Consider the following 19,785-nt stretch of genomic DNA (forward strand, 5'->3'; position numbering starts at 1 on the left):
TAAGAGTTGTGCTTCAATGTAGAGACAGTCCTTATGGTCTGGAGGTAAGAACACTGGGCAGTTATGGTCATGAGTGGAGAACATGTCTATCCAAAACTCACGATTGAAGCCAGTTAATTTATAGTATTTAGGGTTAGGAAGTGGTGAAGTTCTTGTATGACCAATGAACTCATTTTCAACTCCCTTACTTAAGTTTGAATATAATATAGCTTGCTTTCTATCCCAAATGCCAGGTGTTACAATCTTTGAAAATTCATTTTTCCTCGGAAGCATTGCATCATAATTGAAAAATTCTTGAAATCATCACTTGGTTCAGAGATTTGAAATCTTATACGTAATGGATTTTCTTTCTCTTTAGCGACTTCATTGAATGGTGAGAATATAACAAACTGACAGTCATGAGTTCCATCTTCATTTTCATTAAATTCATAATGAAAGTCTATAAGTTGTGGCTGACTACCTTCTTCTTTCAGTTGTGCAAGAAACTCACGTAAAGGCTGTAAAGTTTGTACTTCAATATTGAACTTTTTCTCGAACATCTCATTAAATGAAATCATACATTGCAACAATGTTGTATCGTCTTTAAAGTATTTGTATATGTGAATGTTTTGGGCGCTTAAAGACTGTTCGTCATTTTCTATCTCGACTTGAAGTATAAAGTCAACCTTTCTGAAAGCACTGTTATATACATAGATGTTATGCCAATGTACTTCTCTCATTTATGTTCACAATCCAGTCTGTTGGAAACTTAAACGTTACTCTTTCCCCTTTATTTTGACGTCAGGGTTTTCACTACTGAACGCAACAGATAAAGGTATTTGTCTATACATTTAATTCGGATAAAAATAAACCATTTACTCTTTCTTCACTTCAGCTTCTTTAGCTTTTTGTTCTTTCCTTTTGCTTTTGCTTCTTCTCTAGCTTTCTTCGCCAGCAAACGTGGGTTCTTTTGTCTTCCAGCAGCTAATGCAGCTAGTTGTTTTTCACTAAGTTTTCTCTTGGTCTCTCTGGCTTTTGTTCTTGTTTTTGTTCCTTCAGTTCGGATAAAATGCTCGCGAATTTCTTTCTTCAATGCTTCAACATCTATGACCCCTTGGGTCTTGTCCGTAGGGCTTGTCTGAGTCATTTGACTGCAGATAAAAAACAAAATTAAAACTTTAACCGATGTAAAATGAGCTTGTCAAAATCAGAGCGAGAGTCTATTATATTAAATGACGCAAGAGGAATACAACATCCTTTCTATTACGTAAGTCAGAGTAAAGATGGTAAAAATATATGTAAGAAAAAGAAAGGTTCCATTAGCGAATGCAGAAAGCGACAACATTAAGGTGCATGGCAAGGGCGAAGCCCACGAAGCCCATATAAAAACCTTCTGTACAAACTGAGCCACCAAAAGAACAAGAAGAAAAGAAGCCAGATGTACTTTCAATAACGAACCAAGAGCTTATTGCAAAGTTCGTGAATTTCATTGAAAACAAACCGAGTCAAAGAATCCTGACCCGCCATGAAAGAAGTTGAGACAAAAGAGAATGTACAGTTCATTGAAAATGTCAAGAAACAACTTCCACCACGAATGCCAAGAAAAGAGTGAGAATAATGAAGTAATAGATATTTTTATCTGAAGTAAATACATGCAGAACGAACAGTTAACGAATTTACTCCAGCAGAGCATATTCATCAGATTCGCTCATATTTCGATATCATAGACAATGCAGTTCAAATTGGTGACACTAATAGAAAATATTCTGACGCAAAGATTCCATCACAACCTGGAACTGCTAAAGATAACACATGGGTAACATTCAATCTCTCACCTCCTGGTGAAAATATGTTGGACCTTTACAATACATTCATTACGTATAAAATGGAAGGTCAATTTATTGCAGATAAGAAATTGGTTCAGGTTCCAATAAAACAAACCCACCAGGATTTTGGATTGGTTTCGATGACGCTTTCTATGCAGTTGCTGGATATCAAATCCTTGCAAATGGTCGTATCGTATATTCTCAAGACAACGCAAGAGAAGAAGCATATATAACTTCAAACTCACAAACTACCGAACAAATAAAGAAAGTAGATGTTTTCTCAAAGACTCGACATGAAGATGTATGGAGTCATTCGGGAACATGCAGAACAGGACAAATTGTTAGTGGTCCAATTACAGCAGGAAAATCATTTGATTTTAAGCTTCGTTTAAGAATTCCTGTTAGAAGATTCCTTCCATTAGAAGCTATTCGATTTATTCCAGCTTTTGCAGGAAACATTCAGCTTAAAGTAAAGTTCAGTAGCGACGCCTTACAATGCACATCTATATCTGTAAATGATATCATTGCTTTCAATCCAACTCTTAAAGTTGCATTTGCTTCAGATTCAAATCCACCGACAAATAAATTTGTTCCATGGAATGAACCATTCACTATGATAACGAAGGCAGTAGAAGCTAGTGGAACAGTTACTATTACAACTGTAACCCAGCAACTATTTCGAACAAAGATGGATTTTAATGAATGTTTCATTCATCCAAAGTCATTCTCTTTAGACCCTAACATTTATACAGAACTTGTAGAACATTATACAAACGAGGCTTTATGTTTTCCTGTTAAAGTTATGGATTGGATTCCTATGGACGGTTCATTCTCAAAGAATACAGATAGTTCAAGTGCAACATTTACAGCAGCTTATACGCCTATTAATGTTAAAAGTATTTGGGCACTATTTAGAAAGAAAGACAACTATTATGTTAATTTTGAGAACCCTAAGTTTAAATATCTTCAGCTTTCCATGGGAGCTTATGGAAATATGCCTGCAGAACCTGAAAAATCATATGGACCTGTATTTTATGAAATGGTTGCGAACGCTTGCAATACAAACAATGATATGATAGGATTTAATGAAGATGTTATGAGGTCATTGGTGGATGATGGTAGTGTGGAACATAAATGGGATAGCTATGACAACACACATTTCTTATGTGGTTTTCCAACAGAAGTGGACTTTTGCTTCCAGCAAGGTCAAACATCTACTGCTCCAATAACATACAAATTGTCTGTTAAAGGACCTATTGAACTAGCAACTGAAAACGTACCAAAGCCACTTATTGGATTTATGAGGGATTGTTGCTTTGCCATTCAGGTGCGTACTAATGGAATCCCAATAATAAGACTTGACGACTATAACTTAGCCACGGACGACAGTGAGGAATAAAGGATGAACGTTTATTTTTAAAGCTTATAAATGAGTTCTTCATCAAGCTCTCGCGAACCTTCACCATCTATGAAACAAACTTTACCAAACGATTATGGAGCACCTATTGAATATTTCTTACGAGCTGCACAATGGCAAAGAGCAGTCTCACCAAGGTTAGGTGTTCCACCAGCTCCTGTCAAAAATAGCATTTGGTCAAGTCCTTATATAAGATATGGTCTCCCACTAGGTTTGCTAGCTACAGCAGGAGCAGTAATGATGTTGAAAAGAAACAAAGCAAATGTTGTAAATAATACTGAAGTAGCTGAAGTTAAACAAACTCCAACACCTTCGCCAAAACCTTCAATGACTCCTGAACCTATGGAAGTACAAACTCCTGTTCAAAAGTCAACTCCTAAACCGACTCCAACATTTAAACCAGAACCTACTCCTCAAATAAATCGTAAAACTCCTGCGTTTCCTTACTGAAAAAATAACGTTATTTTTATTTAATATTAAAAATTTTATTTGATTGAAATGACGACTAAAGTCACTGAAGCAATGAAACAAAAGTTTTTGGTAGAATACATTAAATCAGGAACTATTCCAGAAGGTTTTTACATTCATACTATGAAGGATGGTAGAGTTCAGTTTAGAAAGATAAAGCAACCATTAGATAAAGAAGGAATTTTGAGAAAGATTAAACTTCATGAGGACAACATTGCTGAACTTAAGAAGAAGTTAGAAGAGTTGGAGAAAGCAGACGACAGTGAGGAATAAAGTAATGAATTCAACAGGTTAGAAAAGAGGTTAGAAAACGTGTTAGATCTAACATTCTAACATAAACATTATTTTTGTGCTATGTTTTCATACGTGTGCGGGTGGTGATATCATTTATTTTTTATTTTATTTTTATATAATTTTTTATTTTATTTTTATATAAATGACGAAAACTATTGAGATAACAAACTACAACGGTCATGAGTTCAAGAATTTGTTCTTCGTTCCTCGTGAAAATACATTCTATCAGATACGAGGGAGAAAGGGTAAAGTTAGTTTGAGCGTTTATGAAGGAATGAAGAATGGAAAGTTTATACAAGCATACGATACAAACGGTAAACGTGTTTCATTAGCTTTGTCAAAACTTACTAACATTTATTTTGACAGTGATTTTGACCTATATGAAGAAGAAAGTGAGTCAGAAGATTATGAGCTGTTATGTGAAGCACAGCAATGGGAGGAGTTGCAATACTTTTGTAAGTGAGAACGTTTATTTTTACATTAATGAAGTCGTTTGTGAAAACGTTAGTGAAGTGAAGTGGTTGGCGGTTTTGTAAATATTTAAGGTTAAGTTAGTTTTTGCGTTCATGTTGTAAAATATACGTTAACGGTTTTGTAAATATTTAAGGTTAAGTGGTGTACGGAGGCTCGCAGTGCCACAGTACACGACTTAACCATACTAACTAATGTAAGTCTCGGACGAAAGTAAGTCTGACTTGAAATGTAAGTTTCGGACGAAAGTAAGTCTGACTTGAAATGGAAGTCTGATTCTAAATGTAAGTTCTAGACTAAAGTAAGTCTGATTCTAAATATAAGTCTGATATTAAGATAAGTTTGTAACTAAAATTAAGTCTTATTCCAAAAGCAAATTTAATTGTATAATAAGTCTGGATCTAGAGTAAGCCTTAGTCTACAGCTATTCTGTGTCAAAAATAAGTCACGAACCATAGTAAGTTTCGGACTAGAGTATGTCTGTAATTCGAATCATTCATATTCTTCAATTATCCCGCCAAAAAAATTATCGTCTTTTTATCATACCATAGTTTTTATCAATCTCGTTCTACTAAAAAACCTTTATATTGGTGATTTCTTTGTTAAACCCGTATTTTTTCATGTGAATCTTATTGTATAAACTCTAAAAGTTCAATTTCCGGTCGAAAAAAACTTGAAAACAATTTGTATTCGACGAGTTAAAGAGCTCTATTTATTCTAAATTTTCCAAAAAAAATTAGATTTCGTTTTTTCGCTTCAAAAAATGTTGTTTTAAGTTTTAAAATTTGTAATTCAAAATTTTTTTGGAAAGATTTACGATTTTTTAATACTGCGAATGAGTTTTATTTTACATACTCTATTGATAAATCATATTTTTGTCGAGATATAACTTTTTTTAAAAAAATTATATGCAAAGAGTGTTATAGAATTCTAGAAGGTATAGTGCATAATTTGAAGTATACTATCAAATAAAGAAATTTTACAGTTTTTTAGTTTTATTTAGATGTACGTTATTTTAGATGGCTTCGTCGAAAACAAAGCATGTCTGTTAAGTTTATTCTTAACATGGTAAATAAAATGGCAACGAAGCCCAGTGTACTGCGTCTTATGCCGTAGTTTTTGTTATCTTCATACTCAAATACAACAAATACAAATAGATTTATTACGAAAAAACGTATAAAACAAATGATATATTTATTTCTAGACAAGTTGACGAACATGTAGCGCAACTGTATCGCTTTAGAGAACAGTTCTTCCAACACCTACTCATTCAGTGAAAGATTTAAGAAGAACTCTTACTCGACCTTAACTACCTACGCTTTGCTTGAACAATTCCCAACGAGGTTACTATAAGGTTGCAAGTCTTGTCAAAATGTAGTATGCAATACGTTGGGGAAAAATAGATATATACGAACAAACTACTACAGTCTAGCAACTAGTCTTTAAGTGTAATGTATTTTTGCTACAAAGAGCTCATAACGAAGTCAAATTTTGCAATTTGATGTCAAAACTAGCTAGTTGTTGAATCAAATAGCGTTGTGACTTTGTATACATCACGATCTTGTGGTATCAGAGCTGTACTGCTGCAGACTAATTCAACTAAACATGAGCAAGATTGGGATTTCTATTCTCTGGGGTGCGAGGCTCGTCCAAAGTTCAAGCAGCTACAGTGTTTTGGATCACCTAAAGAATTTTGGGAATTCAGTTATCCGTTACTACTCTTAAATTAAAGTAGAGCACTACAGCGAATCAATCGTAATGCCTAGTCTCTCCAGTAACAAGCTGATCTGCTATATTAACTTTAAAGCCAAATCGATTCACATTGTTGCTGGTAAGTCTGATTGCTTCAGATAGAGAGCATGAATTGCTTCTTTATCATCTAATCCCCATCCCCCTTGTTCCCGATTGGATGACATGGACAATTCATCTTTCTCTAACGAAACAAAATGACACTTTTTGGCGGCTTATTGACTCAGAAAAATTTGAGAGTTAACGAATAATTTTGGCGCCAAAAATAATTTCTCTTAATTTATTAAATTTAATATACGCACATCTATAAGTTATGCTATTTTTTCTATTTATTTTGTTCTAAAATTCTAAATATTTTTTTTTCATAACATAAAATATGATGTCTAGTCTCATTTACATAACAACATGCCTTAGAATAGGTTTTTTATTCTTTTTGTCACTTTAAATTAAGAATAAAAAGATAATTTAAATTGAATATTTGCGATTATTCTCACTAATGCTGCTTCCTCTTTTATTAGGTAGACAACAAAAAGTTAGCCTTGGACTCCCATATCAGATTTTTGATTGGTTGCGTATATAATGAGCTGGGATTGATAGACGAAAACCCAGTGAGAAAATTTTTGACGCCTTTTACCAGATGCATCAATTTTCCTTGAAAACTGTAGTAGTACTGTTGATTCATATACACCTCTAGGTTTTAAGTATTTGACGAATACTTCAACAATCGGAATCAGCTATGATGCGTTTAATGATCGAATTGATTTCAGAGTTGAAAATGAATCAAAAGGATATTATATAAAAACTGATTCACCACCAAATATCTATCGCGTCTATGTATCACATGCTGATAGAAATGAACCTGATGTTGTTTCAGTGAATTTTGGTGAGAAAGCATTCTATTATGGTTTGCCTCCTGGCTACACAACATTAGATGGAAAAATACGTTCTTGTACTAATATAGAAATTCAACCTTACTTTATTTATAATAATATTTTTTATATAATTCTACATTTATTAAGTTAGTTGTAAATGTAAACATACCACATTAAATTACTAATACATGCTGATGTTTAAACGTAGCTGATTAGATTTTTTAAAAGAATTTTATTCATGATAAGAAAGGTTTTTTAAAAAACAATGTATAAAACAATTTCACATATACATGTTTAATAATATAATTACATAATATAGATATAAACAAGCTTAATATTCTTCTGAATCATCAAATTCATTAGCGAAGGGGTCATCATATGGATTTTCTTCATTAAATACAGGATTTTCTGTAGTGATGACAACGGAGTTGAGAGTTTCACCTGCTTCAAGTTGGTTTATTATATCTTGTTCAAAATCAATTTCTTGGTCATCATCATTATCACTTCTATCATCTGAATCATCATTATAGTGTTTGATAACAGCGCAAATGATTGCTAAGGCAGCAACAATGGCAGCTACAACTCCTCCAATGATTATTGGAGTCCAGTTGAATTTAGATTTTGTTTGTGTTGGAGTTGATCCTGAAACACTAATAGCAATTTGTTCTTCAGATTTTGTAACTACTGAATTACTTTCCTCCTCTTCACTTTCTTTAGTAGAAGAAGGAGTGATAACTGGTGTTTCAAACACTGTCTCTTTTTGTGTTTCAGAAACTGTTTCAACAGGAGTTTCCAAAGCAGTTTCAAATGGTGTTTCAAAAACTGTTTCATGAGCTGTTTCAAATGGAGTTTCTTTTTGTGTATCAACAGCTGTTTCATATGGAGTTTCAAAAACTGTTTCATAAACTGTTTCAATTGGTGTTTCCTCGTGTGTTTCAACAACAGTTTCATATGGTGTGTCCATTGGTGTTTCATGAGCTGTAGCAAAGGCTGTTTCAAATGGTGTTTCATGACTAGTAACAAATGGAGTAATGAATGAAGTTTCATGAGCTGTTTGTGCTTCAGTTTCATGAAGAGTTTCTACTGGAGTATTTAATGGTGTTTCGGCAGCTGTTTGGAAGACAGTTTCAAATGGAGTGATTTGTGGTGTTGGTGGTAAATATGTTGTGATTATTTTAGAGATAATATTTGAAATGTAACCAAAACTATCAACAGACCAAATTGTTAAAGTTGAATTCTCCATTTCAGATGTCAATTCAAAATCAAATGAGAAAGTATCACTCATATTTCCTGTTCCTGTTGAATAGTTATTAACCAAAACATTTTCAAATTTCTTTGTTGTTGATGTATAGTTATAGTAAACAGATACAACCTCTCCTGGATCGTAATCTTCAACTGTTCCACTGATAGTTATCTGTTTTCCTGGTCTATACATCTTTTCGACTTCATTTGTGACTTTGACAACAGGTGGATTCTTTAGATTTGATCCAACACCTAAAAGGACTCCCAATGTGATGGAAGAGTTTGGCTTTACTTCTCTATTGAGCCAACCAAAGGAGAATGTTGAGTCAGAGCCAATTAAACTTGAATTATCTGTTCTATTGTCCCAATAATGTGTGTTTATGAGATCAAAAATACCAAACCAAAATGTATCAACATTTTCAACTTTATAGGCATCTTTAACAAGCAAGGTGAGTGTGTAGTTTGTATATCTATCATCAATCATTGTTAAACCTCTGTTTCCACCATACCAATTGATGGATGAGTTATCATTTTGGTCAATTTGAACATCTGTGAAAGAAGAAAGGGAAACTTTATGAGACTTTGTGCCATTGTTTGTGCAAACAAATTGAATGAGCAAATAGTTTTCACCAATTGGCTGTGAAAACTTTGTTTCGACAAGAATATCATTGTAAAATGCCTTACCACCATTTTTGCCTAAAATTGTAATGTTCTTGCCTAAATCAACATTGAAAATCGGGCGGTAGCCTGAATTAGAGTAAGTTGTAGGAACATTGTTATAGTAAACATCGAAATCACTTACATCACCATAGATCCAGTATGGCTGTGTAATCCAATTCCAGGTAAGATTTGAGGCCGAATAAGAAAGCTTGGCGAACGCAACGAGTCCGAACATTAGATATAAATACTTTTCTGGTCGAGTATTCAAAATTTCGTTATTAATAATTTTTTAATTGAAAATTTTGCTTTTTCAAAGTAAATTCTGAATATATTTGGTTTAGATTTTTAATCTATTATCGAATATTTTTATTCTTGAAAATATGATCTATATTTTATATGATATGAACTGCTAAGTGATTCAATAATATGTCTTAAAAAATTGAGAGAGATAGGTGACCATTCAAATTTTCAAAATTTTATCTCATTATTTATATTAGTTATTTAAAATATAATTAAATAATCATATCTATTTTTTTAAAATTTTTCTTCAATGAAAAAATTGCCTCGCGAAGGTTGTGTAAATGTAAACTATTCAAATATATACGGTCAAGCTTATTAATTTTTTACTTGATATTATACTATAAAACTTCTTGTTAGCATGATAAAATCAGATAAAGATAATATAACGAAATAACGGATTTTTTATTATACTGATATCTCAAAATTACTATTCATATTTAAAGACTAAAAGACATTACTTGAAAAATGCGTTAAAAAAATTGAATGGACAAAAAGTTGAACTTCAAATCTCTTTTATCTATTTAAGTTTATTGAAAACATGATTTTGGATTATCTAAATACCAGAGTATTTATGTAATTTAGACTTTTTATTGATTCAAAAAATTTCAAATTCATCAGTCTCAATAACACCAAAAAGATAACTATCAAATAAGGATTAGAGCCGTAAGAAAAAGTAAAGGAATCAGCGTGAAGCAAGGTTAATGCATTTTTTCAAATTTCATTTCACTAATGAATTGAAAAAGAAATTATATTCAAGATATTTTAATATTGTCTGCATTAGTTAATATTTCGAATATCTGATATCTTTATTTTAAGTTCATTCAAAAATTTTATTCGCAAACATTCGATATGAAGAAGATATTACATAATTCACGCAAGTACAAATTATATCATTTGATTAAAAGATATCGAATACACAACCTTCAAAAAATTTTTAAATTAATTTAAGATTTTTACGATGTAAGAATAAAACAAGATAAGTTACTAGAAGCGATAGAGGAAAAATAGCAATTAATTATGCAATTACAGGTTTTACAAGCAACATAAGGGAAGGATGGAACAACTTTCACACTTACATTACAAAATTTCTGATCAACATAGTTTGGTAGCACATAAATATTGATATTAGTAAAATTATTAAAATCACGTTCGCAATTCTGAATAAAATTTCCTGGAAAATAAACTGTCTTTAAGCTATAGTCATAATAAAAGACACTAGGACCAATATGTTTTAAACTTGATGGAAATTTTATTTCTTTTACATTTGACCCAACTCCAAAACTAGTTTTGATCGATTGCAGATGCGAGTCTTCTTCAAATTCAATTACCTTTAAATTTCTTACCCAATCAAAACTTCTAAATTGAATTTCTTCTACAAATTTTCCAATTTTTGCGTAATAAAGACCTGTATACGAAAAAGCTAAAGAACCTATCCTTTTAACACAGTAATATTTATTATTATATTCGACAACAGATGGGATTATTAAGCGTTCAAATGGAACACTTTTATCTGCTAAAGCATTTGCTACTAAATTAGTATCATAGCCCCATTCTTCCGTACCATTTAAAGTACCAATTAGTGCTTCATCATCATTTATTAAATAGTTAAAAAGCCCAATTTGTACTGGAGTCAGACGAAAAAAAGAAAAACTTTAAAAAATTTGAAAAGTGACAAATTAAGATTTCTAAAATTTACATGAATTTCATAAATACAACAATATTATCATCTTTTTAAAATTTAAAGGAGAAAAGTGACAATAAATATATGCTTTTCTTATTATTCGATTCTTGCATAAATACAAACGTAGATGGTATATTTAAAAAAGTCTATGATGACCGTATTATTGTACTTGATACGTTTGGATCATCATACCAACGGATAAACGGAACATTGAAATTAACAAAGCCAGAATACGCGATTTACCCTTGGGACAAGAATTATGATTGGTGCTCAAGTTGTGGAAAGTCTTATGATGAACATCCTTACATAACATTCCACTTAAAAAACAGACTTTTTAAAATCAATGGATATTTCGTCAGAGCTGGATGCTGCTATACAACTCTCTGCTGCTGCCAGTATGATAAATACAAGTGTTTTGACTGCTGTTTATACTCCTGGTCGCTACAAATCTCAGATGACAACAAAACATGGAAAGACATTCACAAAATCGAAAAAGATTCCGAAATGAGAAGATGCAATGAGAAAACATATAACTTAGATAGATCATATACTGCTAAATACGTAAGATTAATACAAAACGACCCTTGCCCGAACCAACCTCCTTGTCTAGCAATAAATAGAATAGATTTCCTTGGAGAAGTAATAACTGATAGCCAAATTGATGGCGAAAATGATTTTGTTTCATACCATGACGATGATGACGACATAAGTATTATTGGACATATTTCTAAAAACAGAAATATCGAAATGAAATAATAAACTATTTATTTTTAATCAAATTTAGTTTTAATCATTTTTATTCAGAATATATTAACTATAAATGACTTCTTTTTAAGAATTTTGATAGGTTTCAAAATCAAATTCTTTGATTAATCACATAAATCATGTAAAATCCAGCACATGCTTCTCTTACCATAAATTTATATATATTCACTTTATATTATATATAAAATTTGAGGATTCAAATTGCTGCCATCAGAATCTCACATATTTTTGGAAATTAATTGGTGCATTTTGATATATACACTACAGAATGAATAATCATGTACCAATAGTTATGAATATTGATTTTCTTTGTGATTTGATTGGATGTAAGAATTTTAACTTTATCAAGAAAAAAAAAAAAAAAAAAAAAAAAAAAAAAAAAAAAAAAAAAAAAAAAAAGGTAGTGGGGCTTCCAGGCACTTCGTGCCTTCTAGCCCTGAAGATGTTTAGTATAAATGAAGTTTTTATTCGGAGGACTCTTCTTCTTCCTCCATTGCTTCTGGGAAGAAGCCTTCTTCTGGGTCGAAAACATTATATAATGTTTCACTTTTCACAAATTATATATGTTTTCATGTTTTGTCACTTTTCTGTCACTTTTCAGGGAAAAACATTTTTATTATTATATATAAATGAATTTTACAAAACCACCGTTACCGTTCTTTGGAAATAAGAGTAGATGTAAAGATATTATATTGAGAGAACTTAAGAAACTACCGAATGGTCTAACATTTGTAGATTTGTTCGGTGGAAGTTTCTATATATCCCATTTATGTCATACAATATTCCCAGACTCAAAGATTATATGCAATGACTTCGACAACTATATGGACCGTCTCAAACATATTCCAGACACAAACAAAATATTGAAAGAGTTAAAAGAAAAGATACCTATAGGTAAGATGGAACGTATACCATTAGATAAGAAAAATATTGTGAGAGAGGTTTTGAAAAAAGCAGAATATATAGACTGGGATAGTATATCTGCTAGACTATTATATAGTGGTGCTATAAGAGTTCATGACATTGAAACACTTATGTCAAAAGTTTTATATCTTAACTATACAAATGTTTTCAAAGAGGACATAGAAAAATATATTGAGGGTATAGAGTTTGTGAGATGTCATTGGACAGATTTGTATGAAAAATATAAAGACAAGGAAAATGTTTTCTTTATAGTGGACCCGCCGTTCTATAACACATGGGATTTTCAATACCAAGTAGACTGGACTTTGAGAGACTCTTTAGAAACTTTAGACGTTATACATAACCATCCATGCTTTTACTTTACATTCGATAAAAGTGGTTTGGAAACCGTTATGAGATGGTTAGAGGACATACATGACTATGAGTTTATATATGACAAGATAGAATATGAGAGAGGTCCTATAAACTGGAGAAAGTGTCACAATAAAGAAATTTTATTAGTAAGTAAATGTGGTTTGAAATAGGACTACTTGTTTTAGGTTTTTTCCATTGTGTCATTTATTTATTTGACGTGGCAGAAAAGTACAGAGAATATGAAGATGAACCAATGCCTGCAAATGTTCAGCATATGTACTCGTAAGAGATATTTTTATCTAATATTAAATGGACGCACAGAACTTAGCGAATGCACAGCAACCTGGACAACCAAACCCAGAGAATATTCCAAATGAAGTTAGAATACAAACTGCAATGGCAAACTATGGTCAAGTGCCAACAGATGTACAAATGCAAACTGCCATGTCAAATGACGCTGCATTAGGTTTGCCACCATGGTATGCAAATATGAGATGGAAAGAGTTTTATACAAACCCTGAAGTGGGATATAAACAACTTTATGCAGATGACGCGAACACAGGAGTTGACCCAGAATATGTTTTCTACCAGAGGAGAAACAGAATGTATGAGCTCCAGTTAAAGAATGCTATGGAACTCAACAGGAAATGTAAGAGACTAGGCGGACATTAGATTTTTACATATAGTAAAATGGGTTTCTTCAGTAAGATAGGAAACTTCTTTCGAAATGTTGGAAGAGGTATATGGAATGGAATAAAATCTGTCGGAAGAGGAGTATGGAACGGTGTCAAAAATATTGGTAAAAGAGTAGGTCAGTTTGTTGGTATTATACCTAAAGACCCTGAACCAGAAGAACAAGCTCCTGTTATACAACAGCCTGAACCTGCACCACAGTCTAGTTGGCAACCAAATCCAACACCTCAACCGTATTAAAAAATTATATTTTTACCGTTCGATAGTAGTTGTATATGAAACTAAGTTCTAAGTAAAACGCATGGTATAATGGAATTATTCTTTTTCTTCCATCTGTAGTAAACCATACTTGAAAGTCTGAAATACTTCCACTTGGTGGTTCGTATAACTTTGTAGGTTTTTCGTAAAAGTCATTTGCCAAGCATAAGAAAGAGTTTTGGGCGCCAGAAAATGAAGCATGAACAATAATAGCAGCTGGGTCGAAAACATCTTTAAATAAATATGGTTCATCTCTTGCATATCGACTGTAAATATTTGCTAAAGGAAGTTCGACTTTCTGATTTAACATTCTTTGCAAATAATACCATGACATTGCAGTGAATTCTGTATATATTTGTTCGTCTTTCTTTGGATTGTCTTCGTAGATTTGAAATGACACTTGTGAATTTTGTTTGTCATATACAATTCTCACATAAAGTGTGCTCTCGGTATTTGCATATTCATCAGCATATTTTGCATAACATGAATTTATTTTATCTTCTATATTTTTTAACGCAGTCTGTAGAGAAGATGAAAGGTCAACTTGTATTAGCTCAATTTCTTCCCACATTTTTCGTTTCCCTTCAGATATATAATCTATATGAAACCTTACAATAAATGGAAAACTTTTATCTTCTACAGACACAAACTTCATTCTACGAAAGCCAATAGCTTTTGTGACAGATGGGTCTCTTAACCATCTTAATGGGTAGTCAAAACGATAGCCTTCATGCTTTACGGTATCTGTCTCAAACTTTTGACCGACATTAGTAAAAAGTTCATCTAATGGTTTAGTTGTAGCAACTCTTGAATTTTCTTTTTCTATTGGAAGCATATTTTATCTATAATAAAAAATGTCAAATGAAACAGCGTCTATGAGAGAAATACAACACAACCGACAACTCATTATACAAGCTCTAAATAAGAACACAACAAACTTTTCAAACTATTCTAAGATATCTGAGTCATTGAAAGAAGGAAACTTAAAACTGACATTAAACCCAATGACAGATGAGTTTCTGTTTCAAGACAATAAGAACCATACTGTCTGTATAAATCCAACAAAGGAACTTTAAACGAGAAACCTATAAATGAACTTCTTTTGAAAGCAGATGTTGACAACACAAGCTGACAAAGAATATGTAGACGATGCAATATGCAAAAGAAGAAGAAAGAGCTAACAATGCTTATGCAACAAAAGAACATACTCATCCTGAACTAGCAGACAAAACATATGTTGACAATAAAATGTCAAGTGAAGTGACAAGAGCTGAAAACGAAATATTCTAAAAAGACTCATACACATTCTATATCTGAAATAACAGACTTAAACGTTAGCCTTGAAAAGAAAGCAGATAAGGAATATGTGGCTAGTAAGTTAGAGAAGAAAGCGGATAAGGAATATGTGGATGAAAAAGATAACGAAATGAAAGAAAGGGTTAACTGGTACCATGAATGGACATCGAAGACTTTTAAAGTTAAAGCCGATACAGGATGGGGTTTCAGGATGTTTAGACCTTAAAGCAGATAAAACTTATGTTAACGATGAGTTAGAGAAGAAAGCAGACAAGAACCATACACATACAAGTTTTACAACTGTTGCTATAGAAAGTATTGAAGGAACGGTTGAAGAAACTGGTGGGGATGCAATATATTGTAAACCTCCTAACTTTCCACAAGGTTTAACATCGGATGACGACATAACGACGATGAGAAACATTAGATGTAAAGATGTTTATGTCATGAAGGATGAATATAATACTAAATTCACTGCTCAAGATTTATATGACAAGAAGGCTGACAAAACAGAGCTTCAAACATTAAAGACAGAAATGCTTCAAACATTATATCCTATAGGCTATATTTATACGTCAATGAACTCAACAAATCCAGAAACAGTTCTGGGTTTTGGAACTTGGACTCAATAGTCGACAGGTTTTTGTATTGTGCAAACTCTTCAAAGGAAACAGGGGGAAGTAAAACGATTTCAGGTGAAAATTTACCTGCACATAGTCACTACATAGATTTAAGTACATCTCAAGCAGGTTGGCATAAGCATAAATTTTGGGATTGGTCAGCAATGAAAAAAGGTAAAGGATATGATGTTAAAGACGACGTTCAGTTTGCTATAAATTGTTTCTGGGTGACACTCAGGGAGATGGAAACCATACACATCGCGTTTCGGGATATACGCAAACAACGGGACAAAGTAAAAAATACATGCCACCTTACATGACAGTTTGTGCATGGTATAGAATTGCTTAGTCGTCATTTTCAACTTCTTTAGCATATTCGTCAGGAGTTGTCTTATATTTGTTAGGAACTGTCTTTGAAAGTATACCACCTTGAACTTTGACAAGTTTGAAACGAGGTCTGACAATAGTCGTTTTATCTTCTGCTTGCAGTGTGTACATTTTGCCATGTTTGCCTAAAACTTCATAATATTCTCTTGTATACTTTCTTCTATTTTTACGAACACGAATGTGAGTACCTGTCGGGTTCCCATTGTTGTCATAGTCAATAGTATTTTCATATGGGTCGCGTTTAGGTATTTCTATTTTTACTTTGTCACCTTTCTGAAGTTTTGAAGCCTGGCATTCTTTCTTGTTTGTCTCTTTTGACTAAATTATTAAATATATAGTCTTTCTCTAAAGTCAGGGTTGTTTTTCATTTCTTCGGGGGAGTGGTTTCCCAAACCTTTTTGTTTACGGTTATTGTAAATATTTTAAAACTTGTCTCATCTTTGCCATGGAGAAGTGTCTATATTTGTCGTCATATGACATTTCATCTACCTCACCACCTTGTGGTTGATTTTAAGTCTCTTAAGATTTTTATACAACTGGTCAATGACACCAAGAGCAGAATGGTTTTGGTCGACAATGAAATATTGGTTTACATTTTTTGAACGCAGATAGTTTTTTACATCATCTGATTTGAAAGAACTTTCACAGTCAGATGTCAGTTTTGTTGGATGGTATTTGTCAACGAATATTGTCAAAGCAGTTTTCACATCTAAAATATTTTTGGACTGTAATGGTATGGCTTCACAGTATCTTGTGTTTTGACCGACAAATATAAACCAGTATGGTGGTCCATCTGTTCTAACTCTCGGAATGTTTTCCAAGATATCCATAAACCAAGCATTTGGTGTTGAACTAAAGATTTTTATCATGAGTGCTTTCTTTGTTGCCTTAGAAACATAGGGGTCCTTGTTTGGATTCGTCATTTTTTACCCTATAAGAAATGGGTTTATTTGGCGCATTAGCAGGAGTTGCATCCAGATTTTTGCCCGCAGTGGGAACAATAGCCAGAGGTGTATTTGGAGTTGGAAGGAAGATTTTGAGTACATTAGGTATACTTAAAGAGAAAGCACAACCTATTATACAAACTGTACAGAAAGGTTGGGAGGTAGCACGAGATGCAACAAATCTTATTCCAAATCCTGAAACAAGAGGAAAAGTTCAAGGATGGATGGACAATGTAGGAAGACAAGCAGGAAACTACTATAACAAAGCAAATGACTACTATAACCAAGCAGGGCACTATATGGACCAAGGTGAAAGATTCTTTAACAGAGGATATAACCATGCACAACAATGGGTAAACAACAACCAACCGCAACCGCCTCAAACGTGGGGAATGTAAATTTTTTTACTGAGATGAAATGAACAATACAGCATTGAGACAAATGGGTTCAAGATGGATTTGTCGGCTTCCAGCAGTTACACAACCACGTGTTTGTCAAGTTCTTCCTATACCTCAGGAAGTTTTAGACCGACTTAAAAAACAACAACAACCAGTTGAAAACAAACCAAAACTAAAATTTTTTACTGAGATGAAATGACCGAAGAAGTTGAAACGGTAGATTTGACACACAAACAAAAAGTTCAGAACCATTGTCAAAACCTGTCAAAGAACTTACAGATGAAGAGAAAAATTCAATAATAGAAAGTGCCAGGTCTGGAAATACAAACCCTAACTATAAAGTCACTTTTCATAGAAATGGAACGGCTAGTATCTCAAAAAAGAAACAGACTCTCACAAATAAAATATTGAAGTCTGAAGGAGCTTTCGAGACAACAGATGGAAAAGTTTACTTCACTGACAAACAGTTCATTATAGAACATCTCATTGACTTAGAGTCAAAATATTCTAAACTTTACAACAAACACAAAAAGTTGAAAGGAAAACAAAAACAAATGGCATATGATATTTATGAAGATGTTAACGACACAACCATACCTGCAAGTGAGGTAAAGTCAGAGGAACCGAAAAGTGACGAAAAACCGATAGAAGAAGAGAAACCAAAAACTGAAGATAAACCAAAACCAAAGTTTAGTTTGGAAACTAAACCAAGTCAACCTTCATTAGCTGGTATGGGTTGGCGTCAAAGGCTTATGGCAGCAGGTGGTTATGTAAAGTAAAAGAAAAACATTGCATGAAATAAAAACATTTTTTTATTTTTATAAAAATGCCCCCATATAGAATGGATAGAAAATCTGCTAGAATAAAAGCAGAGTTAGAAAGATATGGTTGGAAAGTTTCGAAGAATTTTAAATATAGGAAGGGAAGACCCATAAAAGTCTATGACAAACTGGCTGGTCTGACCTACGAAATGGACTTGGAAACAGCGCGCACAAATTATCCAAACAGATTAGAGAGGTTAGAAGAAGAACGTCTTATGAACTTGCCTTTCAATGTTAGTGAACCTCAAGTTGAAGGACACGACGGCTTTGCCAGATTCTACTGGAAACATGACGAACAATTGTATCCTTTGAGAAGGAAAAAAGGAAAAGGTGAAGACAAACATGCTCCCATGGAAAGAACAAGATATGCATATGAAAAGTACCGTGAAGTTAGAAGTAAAATTGCTTCTGGTCGAACCTTTACAGTAAACTTTGACGAAGGAAAGAACAAAGAAGGCTTCATGGGTGTACTTGCTGCCATACAAGACGGAAATAAGAAAGGACACAATCTCAGACTAACCGTAACAGATTTGGACGGTCACATTTACTATGCACATGGCAATGTCACAACAGCCGCACAACTTCTTGACGCTTTCAAGACTACAAAGAGAGAACAAATGTTTGACTCCGACTCAGACATTTTGAATGCAATTGAAGGAATTGCAAGTGTAAAATTTGAATGGTACCAACCTAACCCTCAAGCAGTCAGACAACATGTTTGTTAGATGAGAAATATGAAATGGCATACTATTTTAAAACAATATATTTTTACATATATTAAATGTTTCAGGTTGAAAAACAAAGAACAAAAGTAGCAGATACAAAACCGTTAGACTATATCTTTACAAATGCTGGTAGGAATCTTTCAGATGAAGAAATTTCATCCGGAGCTTACAGGTTTGATTATCCAATTCGTTGGCTTCAAAGTCCTTCAGATGCAAAGGCAATAGGATTTAGAAGAGTTTTGTTTTCAAAAAGAACGAACGCTTTTATGTTCGCAGTATATTTTCATGGGCAGTATGAAGGTTCTGATGGTCTAATAGACAAATTTGACGAAATGAGAATCTTTACAGTTCGTTCAGACGAAAGTCTTGAAAAAACTCTAAATGACTTTCAAACTCAAATAAACAAATACTACTGGGAATTTCAAGAAAAATACGACTCTTTACTAAACGGAACGTACTATCTGAAGCTAGAATATGACAAGATGAACTCCACAGTTTCATTTCAAAGGATTGAAAATAACCCTCCAAGAAGTACACAGTTTTTATTTTGGGAAGTAGACAAACGTTCTTGGGCACAATTTCTTCGGTTACTAAACCAGAACGAACCATTACCACCTGACGGTCCGTTTAAATTTATACGC

The 19,785-nt window shown here is 33.0% G+C and overlaps 10 protein-coding genes and 3 pseudogenes across 13 annotated transcripts, besides 2 other annotated features; 9 read left to right on the forward strand and 4 right to left on the reverse strand.

The window, feature by feature from the left end:
- Positions 1-4,583: part of a mobile genetic element that runs on past the window's edge.
- On the forward strand, positions 1,632-3,204 carry TVAGG3_0461410 (annotated as a pseudogene). The gene has a single exon. A coding segment is annotated over exon 1 (1,573 nt).
- On the forward strand, positions 3,235-3,672 carry TVAGG3_0461420 (uncharacterized protein; the record flags this gene model as incomplete). The annotated part of the gene is made up of 1 exon (XM_001305284.1): positions 3,235-3,672. The coding sequence occupies one exon, from the start codon at positions 3,235-3,237 to the stop codon at positions 3,670-3,672; it is 438 nt and encodes a 145-aa protein (XP_001305285.1).
- Positions 3,721-3,963, forward strand: TVAGG3_0461430 (uncharacterized protein; the record flags this gene model as incomplete). The annotated part of the gene is made up of 1 exon (XM_001305285.1): positions 3,721-3,963. One exon carries the CDS (start codon positions 3,721-3,723, stop codon positions 3,961-3,963), a length of 243 nt encoding a protein of 80 aa, XP_001305286.1.
- On the forward strand, positions 4,127-4,447 carry TVAGG3_0461440 (uncharacterized protein; the record flags this gene model as incomplete). Its single annotated transcript, XM_001305286.1, has 1 exon — positions 4,127-4,447. The coding sequence occupies one exon, from the start codon at positions 4,127-4,129 to the stop codon at positions 4,445-4,447; it is 321 nt and encodes a 106-aa protein (XP_001305287.1).
- A 2,824-nt stretch (positions 4,584-7,407) lies between the features above and the next one.
- TVAGG3_0461450 (bifunctional inhibitor/lipid-transfer protein/seed storage 2s albumin superfamily protein family) lies at positions 7,408-9,213 on the reverse strand (the record flags this gene model as incomplete). The annotated part of the gene is made up of 1 exon (XM_001305287.1): positions 7,408-9,213. One exon carries the CDS (start codon positions 9,211-9,213, stop codon positions 7,408-7,410), a length of 1,806 nt encoding a protein of 601 aa, XP_001305288.1.
- A 1,830-nt stretch (positions 9,214-11,043) lies between these two features.
- On the forward strand, positions 11,044-12,196 carry TVAGG3_0461460 (galactose-binding domain-like family; the record flags this gene model as incomplete). Its single annotated transcript, XM_001305288.1, has 1 exon — positions 11,044-11,715. The coding sequence occupies one exon, from the start codon at positions 11,044-11,046 to the stop codon at positions 11,713-11,715; it is 672 nt and encodes a 223-aa protein (XP_001305289.1).
- A 1,496-nt stretch (positions 12,197-13,692) lies between these two features.
- Positions 13,693-13,935, forward strand: TVAGG3_0461470 (serine threonine-protein phosphatase family; the record flags this gene model as incomplete). The annotated part of the gene is made up of 1 exon (XM_051235072.1): positions 13,693-13,935. One exon carries the CDS (start codon positions 13,693-13,695, stop codon positions 13,933-13,935), a length of 243 nt encoding a protein of 80 aa, XP_051092896.1.
- A 4-nt stretch (positions 13,936-13,939) lies between these two features.
- On the reverse strand, positions 13,940-14,524 carry TVAGG3_0461480 (uncharacterized protein; the record flags this gene model as incomplete). Its single annotated transcript, XM_051235073.1, has 1 exon — positions 13,940-14,524. One exon carries the CDS (start codon positions 14,522-14,524, stop codon positions 13,940-13,942), a length of 585 nt encoding a protein of 194 aa, XP_051092897.1.
- Positions 14,525-15,244: 720 nt separating this feature from the next.
- Positions 15,245-19,136: a mobile genetic element.
- Positions 16,215-16,367, reverse strand: TVAGG3_0461500 (uncharacterized protein; the record flags this gene model as incomplete). The annotated part of the gene is made up of 1 exon (XM_051235074.1): positions 16,215-16,367. The coding sequence occupies one exon, from the start codon at positions 16,365-16,367 to the stop codon at positions 16,215-16,217; it is 153 nt and encodes a 50-aa protein (XP_051092898.1).
- TVAGG3_0461510 lies at positions 16,382-17,179 on the reverse strand (annotated as a pseudogene). The gene has a single exon. A coding segment is annotated over exon 1 (798 nt).
- TVAGG3_0461520 (uncharacterized protein) lies at positions 17,197-17,598 on the forward strand (the record flags this gene model as incomplete). Its single annotated transcript, XM_051235075.1, has 1 exon — positions 17,197-17,598. The coding sequence occupies one exon, from the start codon at positions 17,197-17,199 to the stop codon at positions 17,596-17,598; it is 402 nt and encodes a 133-aa protein (XP_051092899.1).
- Positions 17,794-18,377, forward strand: TVAGG3_0461530 (annotated as a pseudogene). Its single transcript has one exon. A coding segment is annotated over exon 1 (584 nt).
- On the forward strand, positions 18,440-19,038 carry TVAGG3_0461540 (uncharacterized protein; the record flags this gene model as incomplete). Its single annotated transcript, XM_051235076.1, has 1 exon — positions 18,440-19,038. A coding segment is annotated over one exon (599 nt), but the record flags the coding sequence as incomplete, so codon positions are not given.
- Positions 19,137-19,785: the final 649 nt, after the last annotated feature.

This window comes from Trichomonas vaginalis, chromosome II (assembly GCF_026262505.1).
Source record: "Trichomonas vaginalis G3 chromosome II, whole genome shotgun sequence".
NCBI classification, from domain to species: Eukaryota; Parabasalia; order Trichomonadida; family Trichomonadidae; genus Trichomonas; species Trichomonas vaginalis.